We start from the raw sequence: 21,214 nt of genomic DNA, 5'->3' as shown, positions 1-21,214 counted from the left end.
TTATTGTTATAGAAGTACAACTTTATGCAAGATCAAACTTCTATTCTTAAGTCTGAAAGAGTCTTGATTTTTCAAATTAAGTTACAGGGTTATGGCTCTATTCTTGAGTGTGCCTGCAGATGTTATCTTAGCTCCACTGAGCATATTGCTGATTGTCTCTTCCCTAAAATTCTTTGTGATTCAGTAACCAGACATCCCTGTGACAGAACTCCCCAAGAATCCAATCTCATAGTCTGTCCAAACACAGCGGTGTTAACACAAAGCGCATCTCACAGAGACTTTCAATTAAATAGCCAGCCAAGGAGACTGAATTCATAGTGCTCATTTTCATAAAGCATTGTAGTAGCAGCAGCTGTTCTGAAGTTGCAAAGCCTCCTCAGTCAGCAGAAATTCAAATTCACATTTTAACAAAGAAAAGGTGATCCGAAAGTTATATGGGGAGTCTGTACTTTCCCATCCTAAAAATGGGGAACCTATGGTAGATAATTAAGTATTTACATGACAGAAGAGAGAATAAGGGAAACATTACAATAGTCTGTTGTTAAAAAAAAAAAAAAAAAAAAAAAAAAAAAAAAAAAAAAAAAAAAAAAAAAGAATAAAAGAATACTACATGCCAATTCTGATTTTTCTTATCTTTTACTGAATTTTATTAGGGGAAAAACAGTAGATGGGTCTCTAGCCTGTGGGTCGAATCATGCAACCTGTAGAGAGACAGGCACCTTACTTCAACCTGCAGGAAAATAGAAGAGTCTTCTTTTGCCAAACTATGAATGTGCTGTCACCAGCTGGATGATTTCCTACACTCCTCAGTGCCCTACTGCGTATTCCTGCATTCTACCTTTTGTTGGTGTTAGCAACTGTGTGGTCCTATAGTAAACCAGAACAGCTTGCTCACATTATGAAAAAGAAAAAAAATTACTTGTTTTTAGCCAGACAGCAAGCTAATGCATTTTGTGGAGCTGCACAGTTACCAGAACCAACTGCATAACTGGAGAACACATACTTCTGGATGTGAGTAGTAGCACTGACGCCTTGGAAGGCTGACCTGAAACAGAGACTGGATAGAGATAAGGTATTTATTGAAAGGCATTCAGGATCCACTTTGGGCAGGACAGGAGCCTGACCAAGGCTGCACTCAGGGTGGACTAAGAACAGTCACAAAATGGCTGACTGGTTACAAGATCTTACATTTTTATAAGTTTTGGTCTATTTGCATATTGGGGTAATTGTCCAATTACAGCTTCAGGTTGTGAGGTCCCATCCTTCTTGTTTTCTTTCTTCAGTCCACCACTGTTTACTCTGTTGGGCTGAGAGGTGCCCTTGGTTCTCAGTAGGAAAATGATTTGTCTACCTACTCTGTGAAGAGAGCTACTGGCACTTAATATGAGGCTCAGAACTATATCCCTAGGCAGCACAGAATCTGCAAATATGAAAGCTAAAGCTTAAGGCACCACCATCCCTTCTGAGCAGCAAAATTTTTCTTTAGCTGAATCCATCCTTGAGAGATGGACAAAATATAACCTTGTCTTCAGCCCTTCAATATTAATAGTTAATTGTTACTATTACACTTAATGTTCCTTGTCCAATACAGTTGCTTTTGGTGAAGTTTATTAGCACTGCTGTAACTATGATTCCTGGAGCTCAGATGCTTACAGGAATGATGATGGTATGCTGTACATACCTGATGCATGCTCCCCCAGCAAGCCTTTCCTCACAGCTCTTAGATTGGAAGTTATGAACCCCACAACAGAGGCGATGGAATGGGGTGCAGGCAACTGCTATTCAAATGCAAAGGGCAAAGGGAGGTCAGAGGCTAGAGGCTAGTTCCAGAACTGTTGGATCTGGAACAAAGCATGCACCAGTCTGCCAGTCTCGGCATAGGAACAGTAACCTCCAGCAAAGAGACATGGCAGGCAGGAAGAAGGAGCCCTGCAGAAATCAGCTGAAGGCTGGTAATACCCTTAAACTCATGCAGCCAAGTGATGTTACCCCTAAAGACCCATTTTTGGGGCTAACACTCATTAAGCACTAACAAAAACTGTCACAACTCTAGCTGAGAAGTGAGATCACAGTGAGATTCTTTTCATGTTGGCAAATTTGTAGGAATGGGTGCAGATGGAATGTCAACAGCTACAGTTCATTAACACTGCAGCTACTCTAATGTAATTTATTTTCTACTCTGTAACATACAAATTAGTCTTCATTAACAACTAGATTAGCAAAACACACTTGACTGCATATGAATTAAACTTGTTTATAATACCTTTCATATCCACCCTTTTAAGCTATAATATTTTACTACATCTGTTACTATAAATCCTTCAGAAAAAAACCCACAGTTAAAGAAATGATTACACAAGGAAGTAGGAAACTGTCAGTTCTACATTGCTACCCAATGCTCAGGGAAAAATTCTGCACATAAAAATATTAATATATGGGAAGTTTCAGTTCCTTTGTATTTCTCTATGTATCAGGCTGCCAACCCAACCACAAATCTCACAGATGATCCATGATAACTTGTCTTGGAATTTTTCTTGTAACAGTGTCTATCCAGAAGCTGCATGAAGCGAGCAACACAACTGTTTTTATTTTCAAAAAGTCTGTCACACTGTATTTAATAAATAATCACATATGCTATCAAGCATCTACTTATGAACAATAAGCATTCATGATCTCACTAAGTGTAATTCTAAACCAGTACTGCTGCAATACTGTAATCTACTGCTTCAGTAATTATGCCACCTTTAAAAGGTCATATCATATAGAACTGAATACTCCCTGCCAAATACTACACGAAAAAATTGTACAACACAGTCTACATCATGCACGAAGTACATTTCCAAAAGAAAATTAAGCAACAGTTAAACCTGGATGGTATAGTCAGAATGTGTCAAGAAAGCTGTTATGACAGGTCTGCTGACAGCAAAGAAAGCAAAATTAATATAAAACAAACATTTACAAATGGACAAATGACAGATTTGAAGAAAATATAAAGTACCATTAATGGCAGAACAGGAAAAGCACCACTGGGATTCTCCTGATTATAGGGCAAAAAGCCTTTCTCCTGTTTGGGAGTGTTAGGTCTATAATAATCTTTCTATAACTTGTATTGGAAAAATAAGTTTGAGTCTTCCCATCTGTACATAAGAATATTCAAAATAAACAAGGCCACAGGATTTCTCGCTATATTGTGTTTCTTATTTCTCCACATCTTTAAATGGTAAATGTTTAGAAATCAGAAATATAAAATGCAACCCAACTTTGCAACTACATTCAAGTGGCAAAGTCCACTACTTTCTATATAATTATGCAACACCAGCAATCAAAATCATAACATAGCAACAAACAGAATTAGGGTCAAAATGTATTTCAGAGTCTGTCTGGCAAGTATGCAAAGGGTGAAAATATGCAACTTCCTGTTCATCTAACACACGACAGATTATTTTCTATGCAGAGCACCAAAATCACCATTTCTACTAATCAATAAAACCTCCTGGCACTTACAGTACAATTGCTTTTGTAAAGCTCTACCTGGAAAAAGGATAATCAAAACTTCTTGTAAAGCTTTTTCCTTATCTTATTAGGAAAAAGAAAGAAAGTCACCAGTAGCAGGGATTTCCTGAACTGGCACCCTTTGAAGTTGCTATTGCTTTTATTTCACAGACCACCATCTGTCACTGTAAAGGTATGAGCTAATCTCACACCAAGAGAGCACTGCACCAGCAGCTGTATTTACTTACGTTGATTCCAAATCTCAGGGGAAAAAAGAAATGAAAACACAGCTAAGGTTGTTAAATGCACAAACATAAATGTTTGCTTCTGACTCAGCAGCTTAAACAAAAATGGTATTAGTCACAAAATCGAGATTCAGTATTTCTGTTCCATGAACATTTTAGTTTTTGATGTAAATTTAATGGAATTTATGTGGAGGAATGAACAGACCCTCCAGTGAAAACATCTGTACTTCAGTGCTTAAAAAATAACCTATCTGCTTGTTATTAGAGCTAGAGTAAATTTAACTGTACAACTGTTTCTTCACACACACAGACTATAGATAATAGCACAGAAATCCTGCACACATTCTGTGTTTCAAAACAAGAATGAACAGCACTGTTAATGAGTTACAACAGTCATGTGATGAACTAAAACAATAAATGCTAACAGATTCACTTCAGTTTATACAGTATTGTAGATTCCATCTAAAAATCAATCTTGAATTCTCTAAAATTCTGAATGATTCCTGACTGAGGCAGTTACAAATGAAAGAATGTGTTTTCGTGGTGACCTACAAATGGTGAAATGACAGGAAAGCTTTCTTCAGTAAGTGCATAAGAAACATTGGCAGCGTACACACAGATTGCTTTATTAAGGAACAATTTGATGCCATGCAAAAACACTACATAGTTCACTTTTAGTCAGACTGTTGAGCAAAAATTCTTTTTCTGTGTTTAGAAACAGAAAAAAAAATGGCTATTAAGAAGCTAATGAACTTAAAAAATAGTTTTACAGACAAATGCATTCAACTGCACCACTAAATCGCAAATCCTCCTATTCTGTGTCATAAAAGTTGGATAGTAAAAACTGAAATCTAAAACAGTAAAATACTTTTTTGCTTTTACCCAAATTCTCACAGTTCTTGCATACTTTTGACAGGAGTTTGTACTCAATATTTATCTTTCCTATGAGTTTGTGTGTCTGCTAAGCATAACAAAATGCCATTAACAACTTTAAAGGAATTTTAAGACAAAAATATCAAATGTTATTTTTCTAATTCCGAATTCTGTCCATAACATCAGAATGTTATGGACATACATTCTTAAGAACCATACATTCTTAACATGATGATTTAATATATTGCCAAATTAATGATGTCTCAAAATAATTTACACAAACTAACGCATCATCACAAAGCAATCCACATTATCAAACCTCATGTATTAGTGCCTATGTTTCATAGAGACAAGTAATTTTCACAGAATAACAGAATCAGTAGGGTTGGAAAAGATCTCCAGGATCACAAAGTCCAACTTCTCATCATGCCAACAAAACCGTAACAAAAAGTGCCATGTCCAGTCTTTTATGGAACATTTCCAGAAATAGTGACACCACCATATCACTGGGCAGCCCATTCCTATACTTGACTACTGTTCCAGTGAAGAAACTCCTCCTGAAGTCCAACCTGAACTTCCCTTGGCACAGCTTGAGGCCATTTTCCCTTCTGCTATGACTGGAAGTCTACATAAAGAGGCTGCCTCCCACCTTGCTAACACCCTCCCTTCAGGCAGTTGTAGAGAGCAGTAAGGTTTCACCTGAGCCTCCTTTTCTCCAGGCTAAACAACCTCACTCCCTCAGCTGCTCCTAGAATTTACTCTCTAGACTCTTCAACAGCTCCATTCCCCTTCCCTGGACTCACTCCAGACCCTCAACGTCCCTTGTGTTGTGAGGGGCCCAGAACTGGACACAGCACTCAAAGTGTAGTTTCACCAGTGCCGAGTACAGAGGGACAATGGTCCTCTGGTCCCTGGTTCTGCTGGCCACACTTGCTGATCCAGGCCAGGATGCCAGTGGCCTTCCTGACCACCTGGGCACAGCCGGCTCGTGTTCAGATGCTCTCAAGCAGCACAGGTAAGCTGACTATGTAGGAAGTTAGCACTGTAATGGTGACTTCAAGGTACAGTGTTATCAGGCACTCATAACCTTTACTGGCATAGACTAGCTAGTACAGAGTGACATAAGCACTCTAGAAAGCAAGCTATGGATGTTCCCAAACCTCTTTCAGAAATGAATCCTGGAGGATTCAGTTGCAGCAATTTGAAACAGCTCCCAGCACTGAACCTTCTCTGTTCATAATCTACAATGTAACCTTCAAAGTAGCAATCACTAGGATTTTATTAATCAATTTGCACTTGACTGCTCAAGTTGTCTAAAGATAGAGCAGCCATGGCAGAAGGACTGCAGGTAGCACAGGTACCTTAAACTTATCTTAAGCCATTACAGATGCATTCAGGAGTTTCTCTGACAAAAGCTCTCTGTGATCTGCAGTGAATACTGCTACAACACGTTCTGAGGATCCAGTGACAGAAGTAAGTAAATAATTTTGTTGATTAGTTCAACAGCAGGCCATTAAAGACAGACATTCTAATTTGAATGGTTTATTTCCAGCTTTTAAAGATATCAACTTGAAACAAAAAGCAACAATCAATCCAAGGCACATCACACAAGCATCTAAACAACTTCACTAGTACATTAAGGTGTGCTTTTATTACTCAATGGTTTTACTTAAGTAGACAGAGAATAATTAAAATTACAAGACACACTCTTTTTACTTGCTCCCCTCTTTGCATTTCCTAGAACCATAGTTTAGCAAAGACTCCATCAGCAAAGATTCCATTTAGCAAAGATTCTAGTTTAGCAAAAAATTCCATCCAATGATCAGCAAGGCACCAGTTTAAGAGAATGATCAAACACCTGTGGAATAATCCTCATGATACTAAAGTTCTATTACAAATGAATCGTGGTGTTTCTACACACAGAAAGTGACAAAACCCAAGGCTGTAGGTAACTGTCACACTCTAGGCATTCAACTGCTCCTCTGCAGAGGTTAATGTGCTGTAGGACAGGGTGAGTGAACAGCGTATCACTGACAAGGAAATCACTGTGATTATGGTTCATAACTTAACTTCCACTACAAAAAACAGGTGACAGGATGATTTCCAATTGTCTTCACATCCAGTATGTCAGCCAAAATTTCTTGAAGGTTTGTACTACCAGGGATGCTTGCATGTACTCTCTTTTCAAATGTATTCCCAGCTGTTATGGAACAAGTTAGAATGATCCATAAGGACTTCTTATCTCTTCATTAAAACTCTAAAATAGTCTCCACTACTCCTCAAGTCCATTTCTTTGCGTGTCAGCATTTTCATGCAATTTTCTTTTCAAAGGAAAACCTGGACTAAATCTTAGAAAGACAATTAAATAATCCCAACATAAGTTTTATGTGTAGAGTCATAGTTCCACTTCCAGTCTGTTTTTCCAGATGTCTGACAAATATATTTTTAAATGGCAAGGCAAAGGGCCTGTCCAACTGGTTACTATTCATCACTTCTGGCCACTTAGTTCTTAGGAAAACAAGCAGACCATTATAACCATTAAATACTAGAAACAACCATTTTAAGAAGTAGTAACTGGTGGAACTTGGCACTGTCCCCTTCTAAATTGAGATGCTAATAGGACAAAAGTAATTAAATGCAGTCCACTACTTGCTCAGTTGGTCGACCTAGCAAAGGGCTTGAAACCATGAAGTGAAACTGAGTGAATCCTGGAATTTTATTACATGCAGCACCTAGAAAAAAAAAAAGAAAAAAAAAAAAAAAAGAAAAAAATTCTAATTTGCTACATTTGGGATTAGTGTCTCTGTCATTGTATTTTACCACCTAAAAATCCAGTTACTAATTCTACTACAGTGGTATAATTATTCTTTCACAATCTGTTTAACCCAAGACATCTTGAAAGTATTCATTTTGTAAGTTAAAATACAGTACTGCTGTAGTGTAATTAATGCCCTTATACTACAACTCAAAACAGTAACACAAGTCAGGAAAATCTCTCTCTCTTTCAATCCTGATTAATTTAATGAGTTCCTTCCACACTAATCTCTTAAACACAGAACTATAGGAAGTAAGAGATCAAAGAATAAGCAAAGCAGTCTAACTAAATAATCCACATTGATTAGCAAATTGTACTTCCTACTGATCTAAAAGTTCACTAATGAGATGCCTGGCACAATGACTACTCTTAGATCACTTTGAAGCTACGCCTAACATTCATATTCCCCCTCCCCTATGCCGTATCTAGGGAAGGCAAAGCAGTCTTTTTTTTAAAGCCTTCAAATGAATCATATACAGCCCAGGAAAACAAATGAAGGTTGTAAATATTTTTGAGTTTTTCTAAGACTTCCATAAATTTTGTGAAAGTCAAAGACATCAAAACACAGTTAAATTATCTCCCGTCTGCACTAGGACACAGCTGCCCTGCTAACCAGCATTCCATACTGTGAATGGTCAGTACTGCTGCAGTCTTCAAAGAATAATTAAAGGCTTCTTTCAAATCTATGTTCAGTTTTGTACATCTGTGACCTAGTTAGGGTCGGCAAAAGAAAATACATACCATAACTTCCAGTTGTATTGGCACAAATGACTGCACCAAAGAACTCTGGGGCATACTTCTGGATTCTGGAAATAACTTTCTGACAGGCTACTGTTGGGTCTGTTCCCATCCTCATATATTCCACAGCTTGATAACTACAAAAAAGCCAATCCCATACCCAGAAAATTAGCCATACTCAGGTTACATAATTTAAAATACCACAGAAGAGACCCTGGTTTCTTTCAATAAGGGAAACAAATGATAAATAATTTTTAGGCCAACTTCTTATTGGGAACTATTACTCAAATTCTGCACAAAAAACCAATTAAAAACCAGACTAAAAGGGACTACAAGATGACATCTATACCATGTATCATTCCATGGCTGGCCAAGCCAAGAGAGAACTCTGATAATTTGCAGTAGAAGAGAGGCTAAGCAAAAAATCAGTTAAAAAACTGCAAGGAGCAATGGCTTAGAAGACTTAGTGGCTTCTATTTTTCATTACATGATTCAGTTTGATATTAGAAGTAATTGCTAGTTTTCAGAAATGCTGATGTCAAGATAATTTTTTGATGAAAACTCAGTATTACATTACTGATAAATTATTGAGTTCAGTAAGCATTAAAAATCTTTCAGAAAAAAAAATAGGTTTTTGAAAACATCAAAATAGACACATTTTCTTTATTTTAAGAATATGAAGGTACCATGATCAGGACTTTGAACCACATTCAAACTTTTTGCAAAGTGATCAAAAATCCCTTATTTTATGAGTAATCAAAATGAATATCCTTTATATCTAAAGGAATTGCATGAGATGAACCAGTTGCATTTCCAAAATGTTCTGAGGTAAAACAATACTTATGTTGCCATTTTCTTTCAGAACCTCAAGATTAAATGACAACTCATGGCATAACTTACAAGCAAACAGTATTTTATCACTTTGATGAAAGATGCATATACCACAATCAACTTGTTACACTGAGATATCTACAGATTGCATTAATTACAGATGTTACCAAAGTACCACAGAGAAGAACATTGCATTTTGAGACTCCCTATTATCTTTGATTTATTCTAGCAATCAAATAGGTTCAGGTTATCTAAAGATAACTGAATATAGACCTGTATTTTGCAGGGGTCTCTTAACTGATCAGAAACTCAACAAGAAGTTACTATCTCAAGGAAGGCATAGAAAAAATATTAGCAATTTTTCCCTTTATTTGACACTTCTTTCACTTCTGGGAGGTTAATTCTTGTGTTTGTTTTGATGTAGGAATATCTAAATATCATGGAATTAGTAAAAATCTTCATCTATAAGGAACCAGTAATTAACCACCTAGTCTGGTGGTTAACCCACTGGTGCCAACATGAAATGTTTTAAGCATTACAAACACTGCAGGCTGCTTAAGTGCAATCTAAGCTTTTACTGACTAACCTTATAGTGGAGATCAACTCACTACTCATCTTGGTATCTTGTATGACAAGATAGATAATTCATGAAGTTGTCAACTGCCTCGTATTTGAAATACCGACTCTGAACAGCTTGAATCACTGACAATATCTTAAATATGCAATAGCCAGTAGGCTTTCTTGGCTGCCGGAGCTTCAGAAAAGTTGCCTGAGCAATATGAAGGCCACTTCTATATCATCCTTCAAGCATCAGTGCCCATTATGTTTAGCATGGATTCCATAATTGATTCCTGCTGAGACTGAAGAAAGCCATATCTCACACAGTTTATGCAACTACTGTGACAACACTAAAACACCTCTTCCAGTTTCAAATTACATGCAATTACAAAGGATTGCTGCAGTGATACCTCCTAAGTTAGCTGAGGCCCACACCTCATCCTTTCTACAATTTATGATACTTTCCCACACAACAAAATGATTTGGAGAAGAAATCTAATCAGTTCTGCTAAAAAGCATATAGGTTGGAAATGTTACCTGCTGCCTGTTTGCTCAGAGCTTAGCAGTATTAAGGAGTCCCTCATCAAGATAAATATTTAAATCTCTTATTTTAAGACAGATCATAAGGGTAACTTGGTTCTGCTACTGTTCTTTTCCCTTCCACTCCTTCCTTCACTCCCACTTCAGCAGCCACTAAGTCAGACGATATTTTTAATCAATTTCTTCATTTGCTGAGTGCACATTTTGCTGCAGAAATCTAGCAGTCTGCCCTAAGGACAAACCTGGGTAAGAAGCGCATCATGATGTCACCATCCCCAGTGGCTGCAGCTCCTCCCGCTGTACTATCTGCGTAGGATCCCGCTCCAGCTATCGGAGAATCTCCGACACGGCTGTAGTGAGCAACAGAAAATAAAAACCAAACTTTGTCAGCCTTACTGCCTTTAGCTAACTTAGCACTAAACCCACAGGAGAACAGAACAGGTAAAGAGGTCAATCCACTGCAGTCAAAAGTCTTGTCTTAAAACTACCTGTAAAAGTGAACTGTGATAACCTGACTGACCTGAGGCTTAATCCACCTCCAGTGCATTACTGTCTGTTATTGTACTGACTATAGCTAAGCCACTGAGGTTTAGCCTGTGGGCAACAGCAGGCAGCTGAGGACATTAAAATGTTCAATAACTTGTTGCTAAATCCAGAAGTTGTCTGACTTGGTTGACACACAATAATCCTAACTGTGTAGAAAAACTATCTCAAAGACAAAACAGAAGCCTGAGGGTCTGATTTTATGTACATTTCTTAGGAGACCGTGTGCCTCTCCAAAATGCTTATTTGTCTCTGGTGCCTTGCCTTAAAAGTTGTCTCACAACTGTGCCAGTTGTTTGTGTCTCTGTATGATTAATTAAGCAAACTGAAAAACAAGCATTCCCTTAAATAAACAAATGTAGTCTTGCAACTGAATCAGTTTCTCAATATCAGGATTTATGGCAACTGTACAAAAAAAAGCAAAGCCATTTTGTGATTTAAAGGTTAACATTTTAAACCCCAATGACAAGTTTAACATAGGAAACAAGGTGGGGAAGAAAGCTTTTTTGTAAAATCAGAGATACTAACCCTGGAAGTTTGTGGATTGCACCATTAGTAGATGTCCCAGAAGCAACGGTTCCACTCACACCAATTACAACCATACCTAAGATTTTCAACAGGGACAAAATATATTCAGGAATACTACTAGCATATTTATTTAGTTGGCACTACACTTATCAAACAGAACCACAATGCCCAGACTAATCAAATTACTGATATTCTGAAAAACAAGGGTTGTGCTGTTTGGAAAAAGAAGTTCTTTTTAAAAGAGATTTGAAAATTTTGATTATCTATTACAAGAGCTCATAAAGGAGCATGAAACAGTGAGTGCCACACTGTTCAGAGCTATGTATTACTGCTGCCCATGCAGCCACTGCCTCCTGATACACACCTTTGTTAACCAGTAGAGGACAAGTACCTGGCGTCCCCACATCGAGCACCAATACCATCAGAACAACAAAGTTTAGAAATGGTACTTGAAGGACATGTTAAAAAAAAGTCAGAAGCATGAGCTTACACTTGGCAGAAGATGACATACTGCCTACCAAAGTAACTAGAATTACATGACAGAAAACCAAATGTAAGGATGAGCCCACCCCTTGCTAATTTTGTGCTGGTGAGAAAGCCAGTGCCTCATGCTAACAAAGTTTAGATTGTCACTTGGAATTGGATTTGGAATCAGTTGCTTCTGCATAGAACAAGACTTAACCTCCACAGAGCAGGAGAGGGCATGAATTGTGGCTAGCATAAAACTCCAGTACAAACTAAGAGCCAAGAAGCAAAATTTGATGAGCTGAATTCATTTTCTCTGACCTCACTAAGCAGTTTTTCTTCTCATAGAAAAGTTTCCTGACCAGTAGGAGCTGAAAATATACAGACAGGCCTCTGCAAAAAGACTGGAAGGACACCAGTTCCTACCAATGTCCTAAATGCATGCTGATTGAAGACTCACCTCAAAATGTGCTACTCACAGAGATATTTCATATGTAAAATAATGGGGTGGGAAAACGTCAAATATTAATACAAAATACCATCATTTACTACAAAACAACTACTTAATGATAGATCAATTCTTGAATTGTATTTAGCAGATTCCTCTCTCCTGACACTCCACAATTTCTAAGTTTTCCAGCATTTACTCAATTACCCCAGTAAGTAAGCTAGCTATCAACTTAAGAAATTGGTAGGTCGCCTGACTTTTGTAGACTATTGATTGATCATTAGTAGGATGAACTAGAAGCAAAGAAGAAAGATTCACACTTGAAACAACTTGTTAATTCTTGCTATTGTAAAGACCACCAGACGAAAAGTTCCAGATTGCTAAACTGAAAAAAATCCAAACTAGACCAAAAAGTGCAAGTTTCAAGACTACAAAGTATAAAGATATGAAAGACATGAATCTGTAAACACTCTAGTCCTTTGTCTGATCTGCTCATTAATCAACTTACAGGCTTAGCAATTAACACTCCTCAATCAGTAAACTCTTAGAACTTTTTGGGACTACTACTGCTAACCAATTTCAATGTAAGTTTCTGTAGAAATTTACTGATTTAGAAAAAAGCCAGAATAGATGAAAAATGAAAGCAAACATTATTTTATAAGCTTAAGGAGTGTGACAAACACCGCTTTTAGATGGAAACAGGACTAATGGTACACTCATTTCTTCTACCACTGCAAAGCCTTTTAAGTTGGTCTGACAGCAGCACACCATAATCAAGATAATTATTCTTAACCTAGTCAGTTTTCTAAGCATCCACAGCTGCCCAAGCAATTTTACCAAGGTATCTGTGGGAAAAGCAGTAGGGCAATGAACAAGAGCTAATCGCAAAAAATGAAGTGTCTGTGCAGCCAGTGAATTAACCCAAAAACAAATCCTTTTTTTAGGCATTCCATCCTAATACATAAGTAACAGAATCTTGAAACCACTATAAACAGGAAATAATTCCTATATGAAATATTTTTCTTTAAATAAGTATGATTTAATCATTAAAGGAACGAAGAAAAAAAAAGATGAGCATCAGAGTTCCCAAAAGTTGTTACCTATAGTGTCATGGTTATGAACACTTCTTTGTGATCTGGTCTGTTCTTTTTTGTACATTACTTCTTCACGCCGTTTATATGGTCCACAGGATGTTGAAGAGTCTGGCACCACGTTCTGTAATTAGTTTGTGATTTGCATGAATAATACAACATATTCAACACAGATAAATTAAAAAAATCAATACCTATAACCTACTATAAAGGCATTACATGTCCAGTACTTTAACCACAGAGATGTACTGAGATCCCACAAATTGTTTTGCATAATGAATAAGGACTGATTTCTGGTATTATACAGTGAAAATATTTTCTTTGCAAAGTTACGTTGTTCAAATTAAAGACTCTCCCTTGCTCAACTGACTGGTCAAAAAAACACCCAAACCACAGTAAAAACACGTAGAAATCTGTAACACCCAAAGCAAAAAACAAAAACAAAAACAAAACATCTCATTCAAACAACAAGCCAAGCTCACCACAACAGGCAAGTTTAATCGACATCCGCACTAACCTGACGCCTGATGTATTCATAAGTCTGCATAAAGCCTCTCAAGTAACTACTTAAAGATCTTAATTACTACTCTAAGGTTTCCTTCCAGAAATCCATGCATGCATCAAAAAATGCATACACTGCTTTGTTCATTTTGGTAAGTCCTGTCCCAGTCAAGAAATAAAAATTAACTCCCACACCAAAACACTACTGCAGCAAGGTCAAAAGCAGCAGGATCTAAGAAATAATAACTAGATAATAACTAAAGAATAACTAGACATATACACTCTCAAGTCTAACAAGTGCTTAGTAATATCAAGTTTTTTCTGTCTAATAAGCAAAACTTTTTTTTCTTCACATGTAAAGAGTAAGTTCAATATAAGCTGAAAGGAAGAGGCAATGCTGCACCACTGATTTTCTAAGCCCCCCCTTCATTAGCATCACTGCACTGTACCTTCCAGTAGTTTGGCTGACAGTGTTGACTAAGCCACTCTGAATACAGAGAAAGGGATTTCTGGGTAGTTAGATCTTCATATGGAAACCCCATTTTTACAGCAAACAGGGAGGCTTGAAAAGCAAGAACAAAAAGAAAAAACAAACAAACAAAACAACATCGATTTATTCACAATTTTATAGGCTTTATGATAATACATTCATGTAGGTTTTTTTTTTTATTTTTTTTTTTTTAAGAAATCAAGAAATTCTACATCTTTTTTGGAGATGAGAAATACATCTTCAGGGAGCAGTATCAGCCATTAGAGTGATGTACCACTGCAGTAGCCAACTCTTACTTCACAGTCAATGACATGAAAGTTTTCCCATTGAAAGAGAAACAAATTCAACTCTCTTAATCAAGTGGACACAACCAAGAATGTGCAGCAAGAACCAAGAACGGTGACAGAAACAAGTAAGTCATACAAATACATTTTCCTTAGAAAGGAAGTTTTTATCAAATATAAGTAACACAGCAGCCCAACATTTGCCATTTAAACTCTGATACTTGAAGAAAGCTATCTATCAGCTTACATCACATTCCTTGCAGCTTTAAAAGCGACTTCTTCCTTGTTTTGAAATTTAATATAGTACGTGGCAAGAGAGCAAAAGAAATAGCAACACAAGCAATGAAAGAATGCTACACTTCTAAGAATGACTTGTCATTAGGCACAAGGAAAAGAAAAAAGATCAACTCTTCTTTAATCTTTCAGCTGTACATACCTTTGATATCATCCAGTAACAGACACTTTCTGTTCTAGGTTAAGATGCTTGAATTTATATAATCAATCCTTGGTAATAATGTCACTATGACAAACAGCTGAACAAACTTATCCAGCCCAAGAATTAGGAGAAGCCTTCAATTATTTCTGGACTGCTTTTCTGTTTTTCTTAAAAACTGACCCAAGTAAAGTATCAGCACTCAGGGGAAAAGAAAACTTAGAGCTTCAATTAAATAAATATTTCCCCACTTATAGAAAAAACAGGCAGAAATTTTGAGAGTTTTTGCCTTTTTTTTTAAAGATAAAATTGTGTTTGTGCATGTTTGTCAGGAATTCTTTCATGATTTTTTACACATTGTTTCTATTCCAGGAAGTAGAGTTCCTAATTTAGCATCTTGCTTAAAAAATGCCTACAGAGATTACATGCATTTATGCAAAAAAGATTTTACTGTTCTAGCTATCTTTTCTGTAATGTAAGTATTTCTATTTAGAAAATTAACTGCTGGTTCTCTCACATGCCAGTTTGAAAGTTCAAATGGATTTTCTTTTTATTCGTCTTCATCTGGTGAAGAAAACCAGAGTTACTCTTACCCAAGTTCCAATTTCCACAAAAATATATTTCTTCAAAAGAAATAGTCTTTCTCAATTTCTCCACTGCTTTCATTAATTCATTAACATTAAACACCATCTCCAATTTTTTACTGAGATAAATCTTCAGCTTTCTTCTGCTGTTATTGCTAGACATTTTCTCCTGAGCAAGCTATCACTGACAGTGACCTACGGACTTAGCATAACAAACTTGTCCACATGCCTCCACTAGGCAAAGAGCTAAATTCTTTAGGTTGGAGGATGTATGTTAAATCAGCACTTTAATCCTTTTGTTTTCCTTATCCTTTCTGCTCATTCTCTTGATTAAAATTTAAAAATACTACGGTAACTAGCAATGAGGGGCAAATGAGTATTAGCAGTATTTCTCCCTCCACTATTTAACATGTGACCAATTTCTTTTTCTGCACTATATGTGAAACATCTCTTAGAAAAGCCACTCGTAATCATGATCAACTGCCTTAAATTAAATAGAACCTACAGGTTTCTCTGTTCGCACCTTCATTCAAATTGTATCCTCACCTCCTAAAATTGTTCCATTTTATGCCATCAAAAATTGTTCATGCACTTACTTCTGTATATGCTAATTCCTTCAAGAATATTTTATCTTTTCTTATCAATTTCAAACCACTTGAATCACCATTAATGCTCAGTTGTCATTTTCCAGACTTATCTCTGTATTTCTTTCTGAGCAGGTAGAGGCTCAGAGCAGGCTTCTTAAAAGCCAAGAAACCTGTTCACCACTCCCACACCTCTGGGGAATGAACATCTCTTTTTGAAACTGGAGCTATTCTACCAACAGCAGCCTGTATTTAAAAAGCTCAACTAAGAATCCAATTTGCTACTGCTCTTTTGTAGTGCCTGGGAGTACAGCTCCTAATGAGCTTTTTTACATTTAAGGTCTCACTAATACTTTTAAACTATGAAATACACTAATCATACTCAACATATACCAAAATATTAGAATTTAACTCTTGTGTCTATTAATTCTGCCATTCATTAGAAAAAGTTACTTCATAGTTTTAAATGCAACATTTACATCTAACAGTTTCTATAGTGTCTTCTAACAAATCATCTTTGGTAACTTGAATATCAGTGGTATTAGCAAAGCCTTGGGATTACAAATCAATATTTCCAGTTAAGCTAATGGAAAAAAACCATAAAACTATTTTTTCCTTCTAAAAATAAACTTATTTCATAGACACAGAATGAAAGAATAAACATGTTTGAACTATTTGAGTAGACTGATTTGATTGTCAAGGAATTCTTCCACCTATATTACCAAGATGACAACATGGCAATTTTATTAGGAAGTATTTTGAATTGAGGGTATGACTTGGAAACAACAGTTAAAGGAGTAATTACCTGACTCTCCCACTAGTAATGTATGCTTAGTGTATTCAATGACCTTTCGTGCTACACCAATTGCATTTTTCACACGCCTGAGATCCGCAACAGCCCCAACTTCCATAGTGTTGCTGGAAATAAGGAATATTTAAAACTTATTAAAACTACAAGAATAATTGCACTTTTTTTACTACACAAAATCTGTTCTCATCTAAATCAAAAAGCTTGCTTCTTTAACATAATGTTATAATTGTTCTATGCCACAGACAGATATCAGTACATTGGTAGGGAAAGACTTCCTACATATATTTCCTTTCACAGGCATGGAGATGTTGCTCAAAAAACAGTACTTCCATTCACAGTAATGTTTTCAGTAAAGTAACTGTTTTGTTACATAAACTCCTAACATAAATCACAGACTTGCAATTACATTTTAATCAGGACAGCTTTAAACAGCAAATCAATTATTGAAGACAACTGCTCTGAAAGTCAAATATTTATGGAGTAAATGTAAAGGGAAAGCTAACAATGCTAGAAACCATCTGTTTCAACTACTATACCTAGAACTGGATTAAGGCTCTACAAGTGAAAAGTCTTTTCCTACTCTTCAACAATCAGGTATTTTTCCTTGCTCCACAAGTCAGCTTGTCCCACAGTCAGCCCCACAGCAAGATTATGTAATGACCCTTAAGAGTGCTAAAAAGGGCAGGTATGAGAAACAAGTTAACAAAAGCTGGCTTTTGCTGGGTGTTGGGGGTTGGGTTTTGTTCCTTTTTACTCTAAAGAATTTTTCCCCCCTAAGTTACCAAGCTCAGAGTAGCGTGGGGTTTTGAGGCAGAAAAAAAAGACAGAGTTTCAGGTAGCCAGGCTGTCTAGTTTTTCAGTGTTTGGGTGCTCTTGCTGGAGAATTTCGCTGCGGCTCAGTTTTGGGAAATCTATCATCATCTTCTCACCCTGGAGTTCGGGGCTCCTCTGCCGCCCTGCGAGGGCTGAGCCAGGCCAGCCCTGCCCTGCCATGGTGGTTCCATCAACATTGCTCCTCTTGCTACAGCGTAACCCTGCATCCCCCGCCCTGGCGGGACCCTATCTCCGCTCTGCCGGGACATTTCTGCCACTCTGCAATTGCCAGCCCGAGACTTTTTTTTTTTCCCCACTATTCCCAGCTTGGTGCTCTGAAGATCCTGCGGGGGCACCGAGGCCAAACTGCCCTGGGTTTTTTCGTGAAGCAAAGTCCTCGAAGTTCTTGGTACTGTTTTTGTTATCAATGCTAGAGTTGTGTTTGTTTGTTATATATTAGTAAAGAACTGCTATTTTTTTTTCCAAAATCTTTTGCCCGGAAGATTTTAACTGAAAAAATTATAATTAGGAAGAAGAATGGTAGTGGTTGTTTACATTCTCCATTCCAAAGAAAGCTCCGGCTTTCTCTGGCAAATACCTGTCTTCCTAAATCAAGACACTGGGTATTATATGAATTGGTATTATATTATTAATGATATTGTTAATTAAATATTATGATGTCAAAATTGAGATAGTGCTAAGTGTTGTGGACTGGTTTACGTTGTTGAAGTGGCCTAGTTGCGAGGCTGGTTTATGTGAGGATGGCTTTGTGTGTTGTGGTGCATGTTTGTGAGTTTACATTGGGCAGACTGTCTCAAATCTCTGCGACAGGACCTTAAAGGAGCAGAACTTCATCCAGTGATGGCCCCAAGGACCACAGTGATGAAACTGTGTTGACACCGAAGAGAGTGACATGGACTGAGAGTATGTAAAATCAAAATAAATATGCATCGTGCTGATGCAACACCAGGGGTATAAAAGGCAGATGTATAAAATTTCGTAGATGAGCCTCTGGCATTCAGCCACGCTCCCAGCCCTGTCCCTTTTGTTTTATGAACTTTTTTATTGATCTCAGTAAAACTTTTTTTTACTCATTCCCAACCGGGGTCTGAGTCGTTTATACCAGCAGGGATCATTCTTTTCTCCATACAGTTTGCTTACCCATCCATAATCATTGCATCCAGAGTTGTTTCTCCACTTTCATCTGGGCTTCCTCCATATCCCACGCTCCCATCACACTGATCGATCTCACACTGACCACAGCCTCTCTCGACCGCGTCCAGCTCTGAACCTCCCAACTCTAATACTCTCCAAGCTGTAATCAACACAAATAATAAATGTCACAAGGGAAAAAAGTTTCCACTGGTGCCTAAAGATGGACATGACACAGGTGTACTACGTAAGTGGATGAAAAGCAGTATACTATAAATTACGAAGACAAAATATAAATATAATCCAAAGAATGTAAAGCATCACTTCTCTAGGTATTCTTTTTCTTGCATATCTGGTTAGTGTTTCTGACTGAGAAACAGCTTTTCTTCTGACTGAGGTATTATTTATTAACAATTATCACAAGTTCTCTATATCAAATACCCTTCTCTGCCCAGAACCAATCATTACTTTATCACCACTTGTTTAAAGCTTTCATCTGGGAGAAGAAAGAGGGAAAAAATCTTTCAACTTAAAAAAAAGAAGAAAAGGCCCCCAAAAAAGGTGCCCTCAAAACTTTCATATGAGACTATTAGGTGTCCAACTGCAGAATAAAAAGGTATAAACCTACATCAATAAATACATAACCACAAAAGCTAAGTGAAAATTATATATAAGAAATTAAGTTTCCACATTCTCCTGTTCAGCCCTTGGTGTTCTATTCTTCAGGATTGAGACCATGGTGCAGCTTTGTAAGACATTACAGACATGTCAAATGACATGACTTTAATACATTGAGCCTGAAGGCATTGCACATCGAGATTTCTCAAGGACGGACCTCAGGCAAGAGGTGCTTGAGCTTGCTGCTACTGACAATCACAGTCCTTGCTCCTATTTGTGCTGGCACTGGGGCTCTGTCACACGACAGACCCAGCACGGGGGAGGCAGCACATGCACACAGGCCAGCTCTTTCTGCCGAAGGAAACCACCTCAAGAAGCCTCATGATCACAGATGGTGCATGCCAACTACACGAAGTTGCCTGCACCAGGGAAAAAGAACGACTTAATACCATGCATGCAACTCCACGTATGCCTGCCTCTATTAGCATCTTCAGTGTGAGGGGTATTCTCTAATTCCTATTACCTTTTCTGCCGTGAGTAGTCTTAGCATAGGCTTTCAGAAGCTGCAAACCATGGGCCTTGCAATTTCCATGAGTGTATTTCACTTCTGACCATTACCAGGTTTTACTGGTAACTCGTTTCACAACCAAGCATTCTGTAGTAAGGGGTTATTTACAACTCAGCTGTAGTAAAATAATCTGCAAGTCTTTTAAAATTACTATTCACAGCTAATGTGTGTTGCCATAGGAAACCCTTCGACTGTCAATAACGCAAAACAAGTTTCATAGAAATAATATAATTACCTAATTCTTTAGGGGGCAAGAAGGAAACTCAAAAAAACCCCAACAAAACCCTTTAAAAAACGCTGCACGAGAGTGCAAGCCACATTACCAGCAAAAGCAGGTCTTCGATCTAGCTTTTCCGCAGTTCGTAACTACCCTCTTCCGTTTTTGTGGGTTTTGATAGGTTTTTTTTAGCGTTATTTCCCACCGTGGAAAGTGAAACAACCATGGGCTTTGCAGGTTTCCAGCGGCAGAGAGAAGAAAGGGCAAGCTCCGGGGCTCGGCCCTTCCCGCAGGCAGGGTAACCCTTCCCAAGCCGGCCGAGGCACGTCCCGCCGCCTCCCCGCCGGAGCGGGGCTGGCTCTGAGCCGTGAGGAGGCAGCGCCGGGAGCAGCGCCCGGGCCCTCCGCAGCCAGCGCCGTTTGACAGCCCGCTCCTTCTGGCCGCACAGCAGCCTACTCTCGCCTCACGGACTCATTTTTCCTCAAGCAGCACCAACACCCAGGTCCGCCCGGCGGCCCCTCAGTAGGAGGGCGCTCCCGAAAGGCACCGAGCGGCGCGGCATGGCACAGCACCGCCCCATCCGCCCCGCTCCAGCCCGGTTCCCCGCCGGGACACCTGTCTCTGCGGCCGTCCTGAACGCCCAGGTGTTGATGACTACAGGCAGAGCGGCAGCTGAGGCGGCGCCCCTCGGCGTCGACACAGAGAGCAAGAGGAGCCCGACCGTCACCCCCAGGCGGCCCCCGCTGCCTCCCGCCGCCATCGCGGCCCGGCCCCGGCCCGGTCCGTTCCGGCCCCGCTCCAACCAGGCGGCTCCGGCGGCGCAGGCGCGCACGGCCCGGCAGTGACCGCGCTGCCCGGCCGCTGCGGGCGTGCCGCGGCCCGGCGCTGACCCTGGGTAGGAGTCGGCCTCTGCAGTCACGGAAACGGTGTCGTGGCGGGGGAAAGCGAAACCCTCAGCAAAGACCGAGGCCTACGCCCACAAACAAAATTCG

General features: G+C 38.6%; 1 protein-coding gene across 1 annotated transcript; it reads right to left on the bottom strand.

Moving 5' to 3' along the window:
- Positions 1-6,239: 6,239 nt before the first annotated feature.
- AGA (aspartylglucosaminidase) lies at positions 6,240-20,986 on the bottom strand. Its single transcript, XM_066317561.1, has 9 exons — positions 20,838-20,986; positions 18,829-18,982; positions 16,849-16,961; positions 14,118-14,230; positions 13,177-13,291; positions 11,164-11,239; positions 10,335-10,442; positions 8,167-8,300; positions 6,240-7,342 (listed from the first exon to the last, which is right to left on the bottom strand). Exons 1-9 carry the CDS (start codon positions 20,980-20,982, stop codon positions 7,242-7,244), a joined length of 1,059 nt encoding a protein of 352 aa, XP_066173658.1. The 5' UTR covers positions 20,983-20,986; the 3' UTR covers positions 6,240-7,241.
- Between the last annotated feature and the right edge of the window lie 228 nt (positions 20,987-21,214).

Source organism: Sylvia atricapilla, chromosome 4, assembly GCF_009819655.1.
Source record: "Sylvia atricapilla isolate bSylAtr1 chromosome 4, bSylAtr1.pri, whole genome shotgun sequence".
Lineage (NCBI taxonomy): Eukaryota > Metazoa > Chordata > Aves > Passeriformes > Sylviidae > Sylvia > Sylvia atricapilla.
The sequence above is the reverse complement of the archived record's forward strand: the minus strand, read 5'-3'. Positions and strand labels throughout refer to the sequence as shown.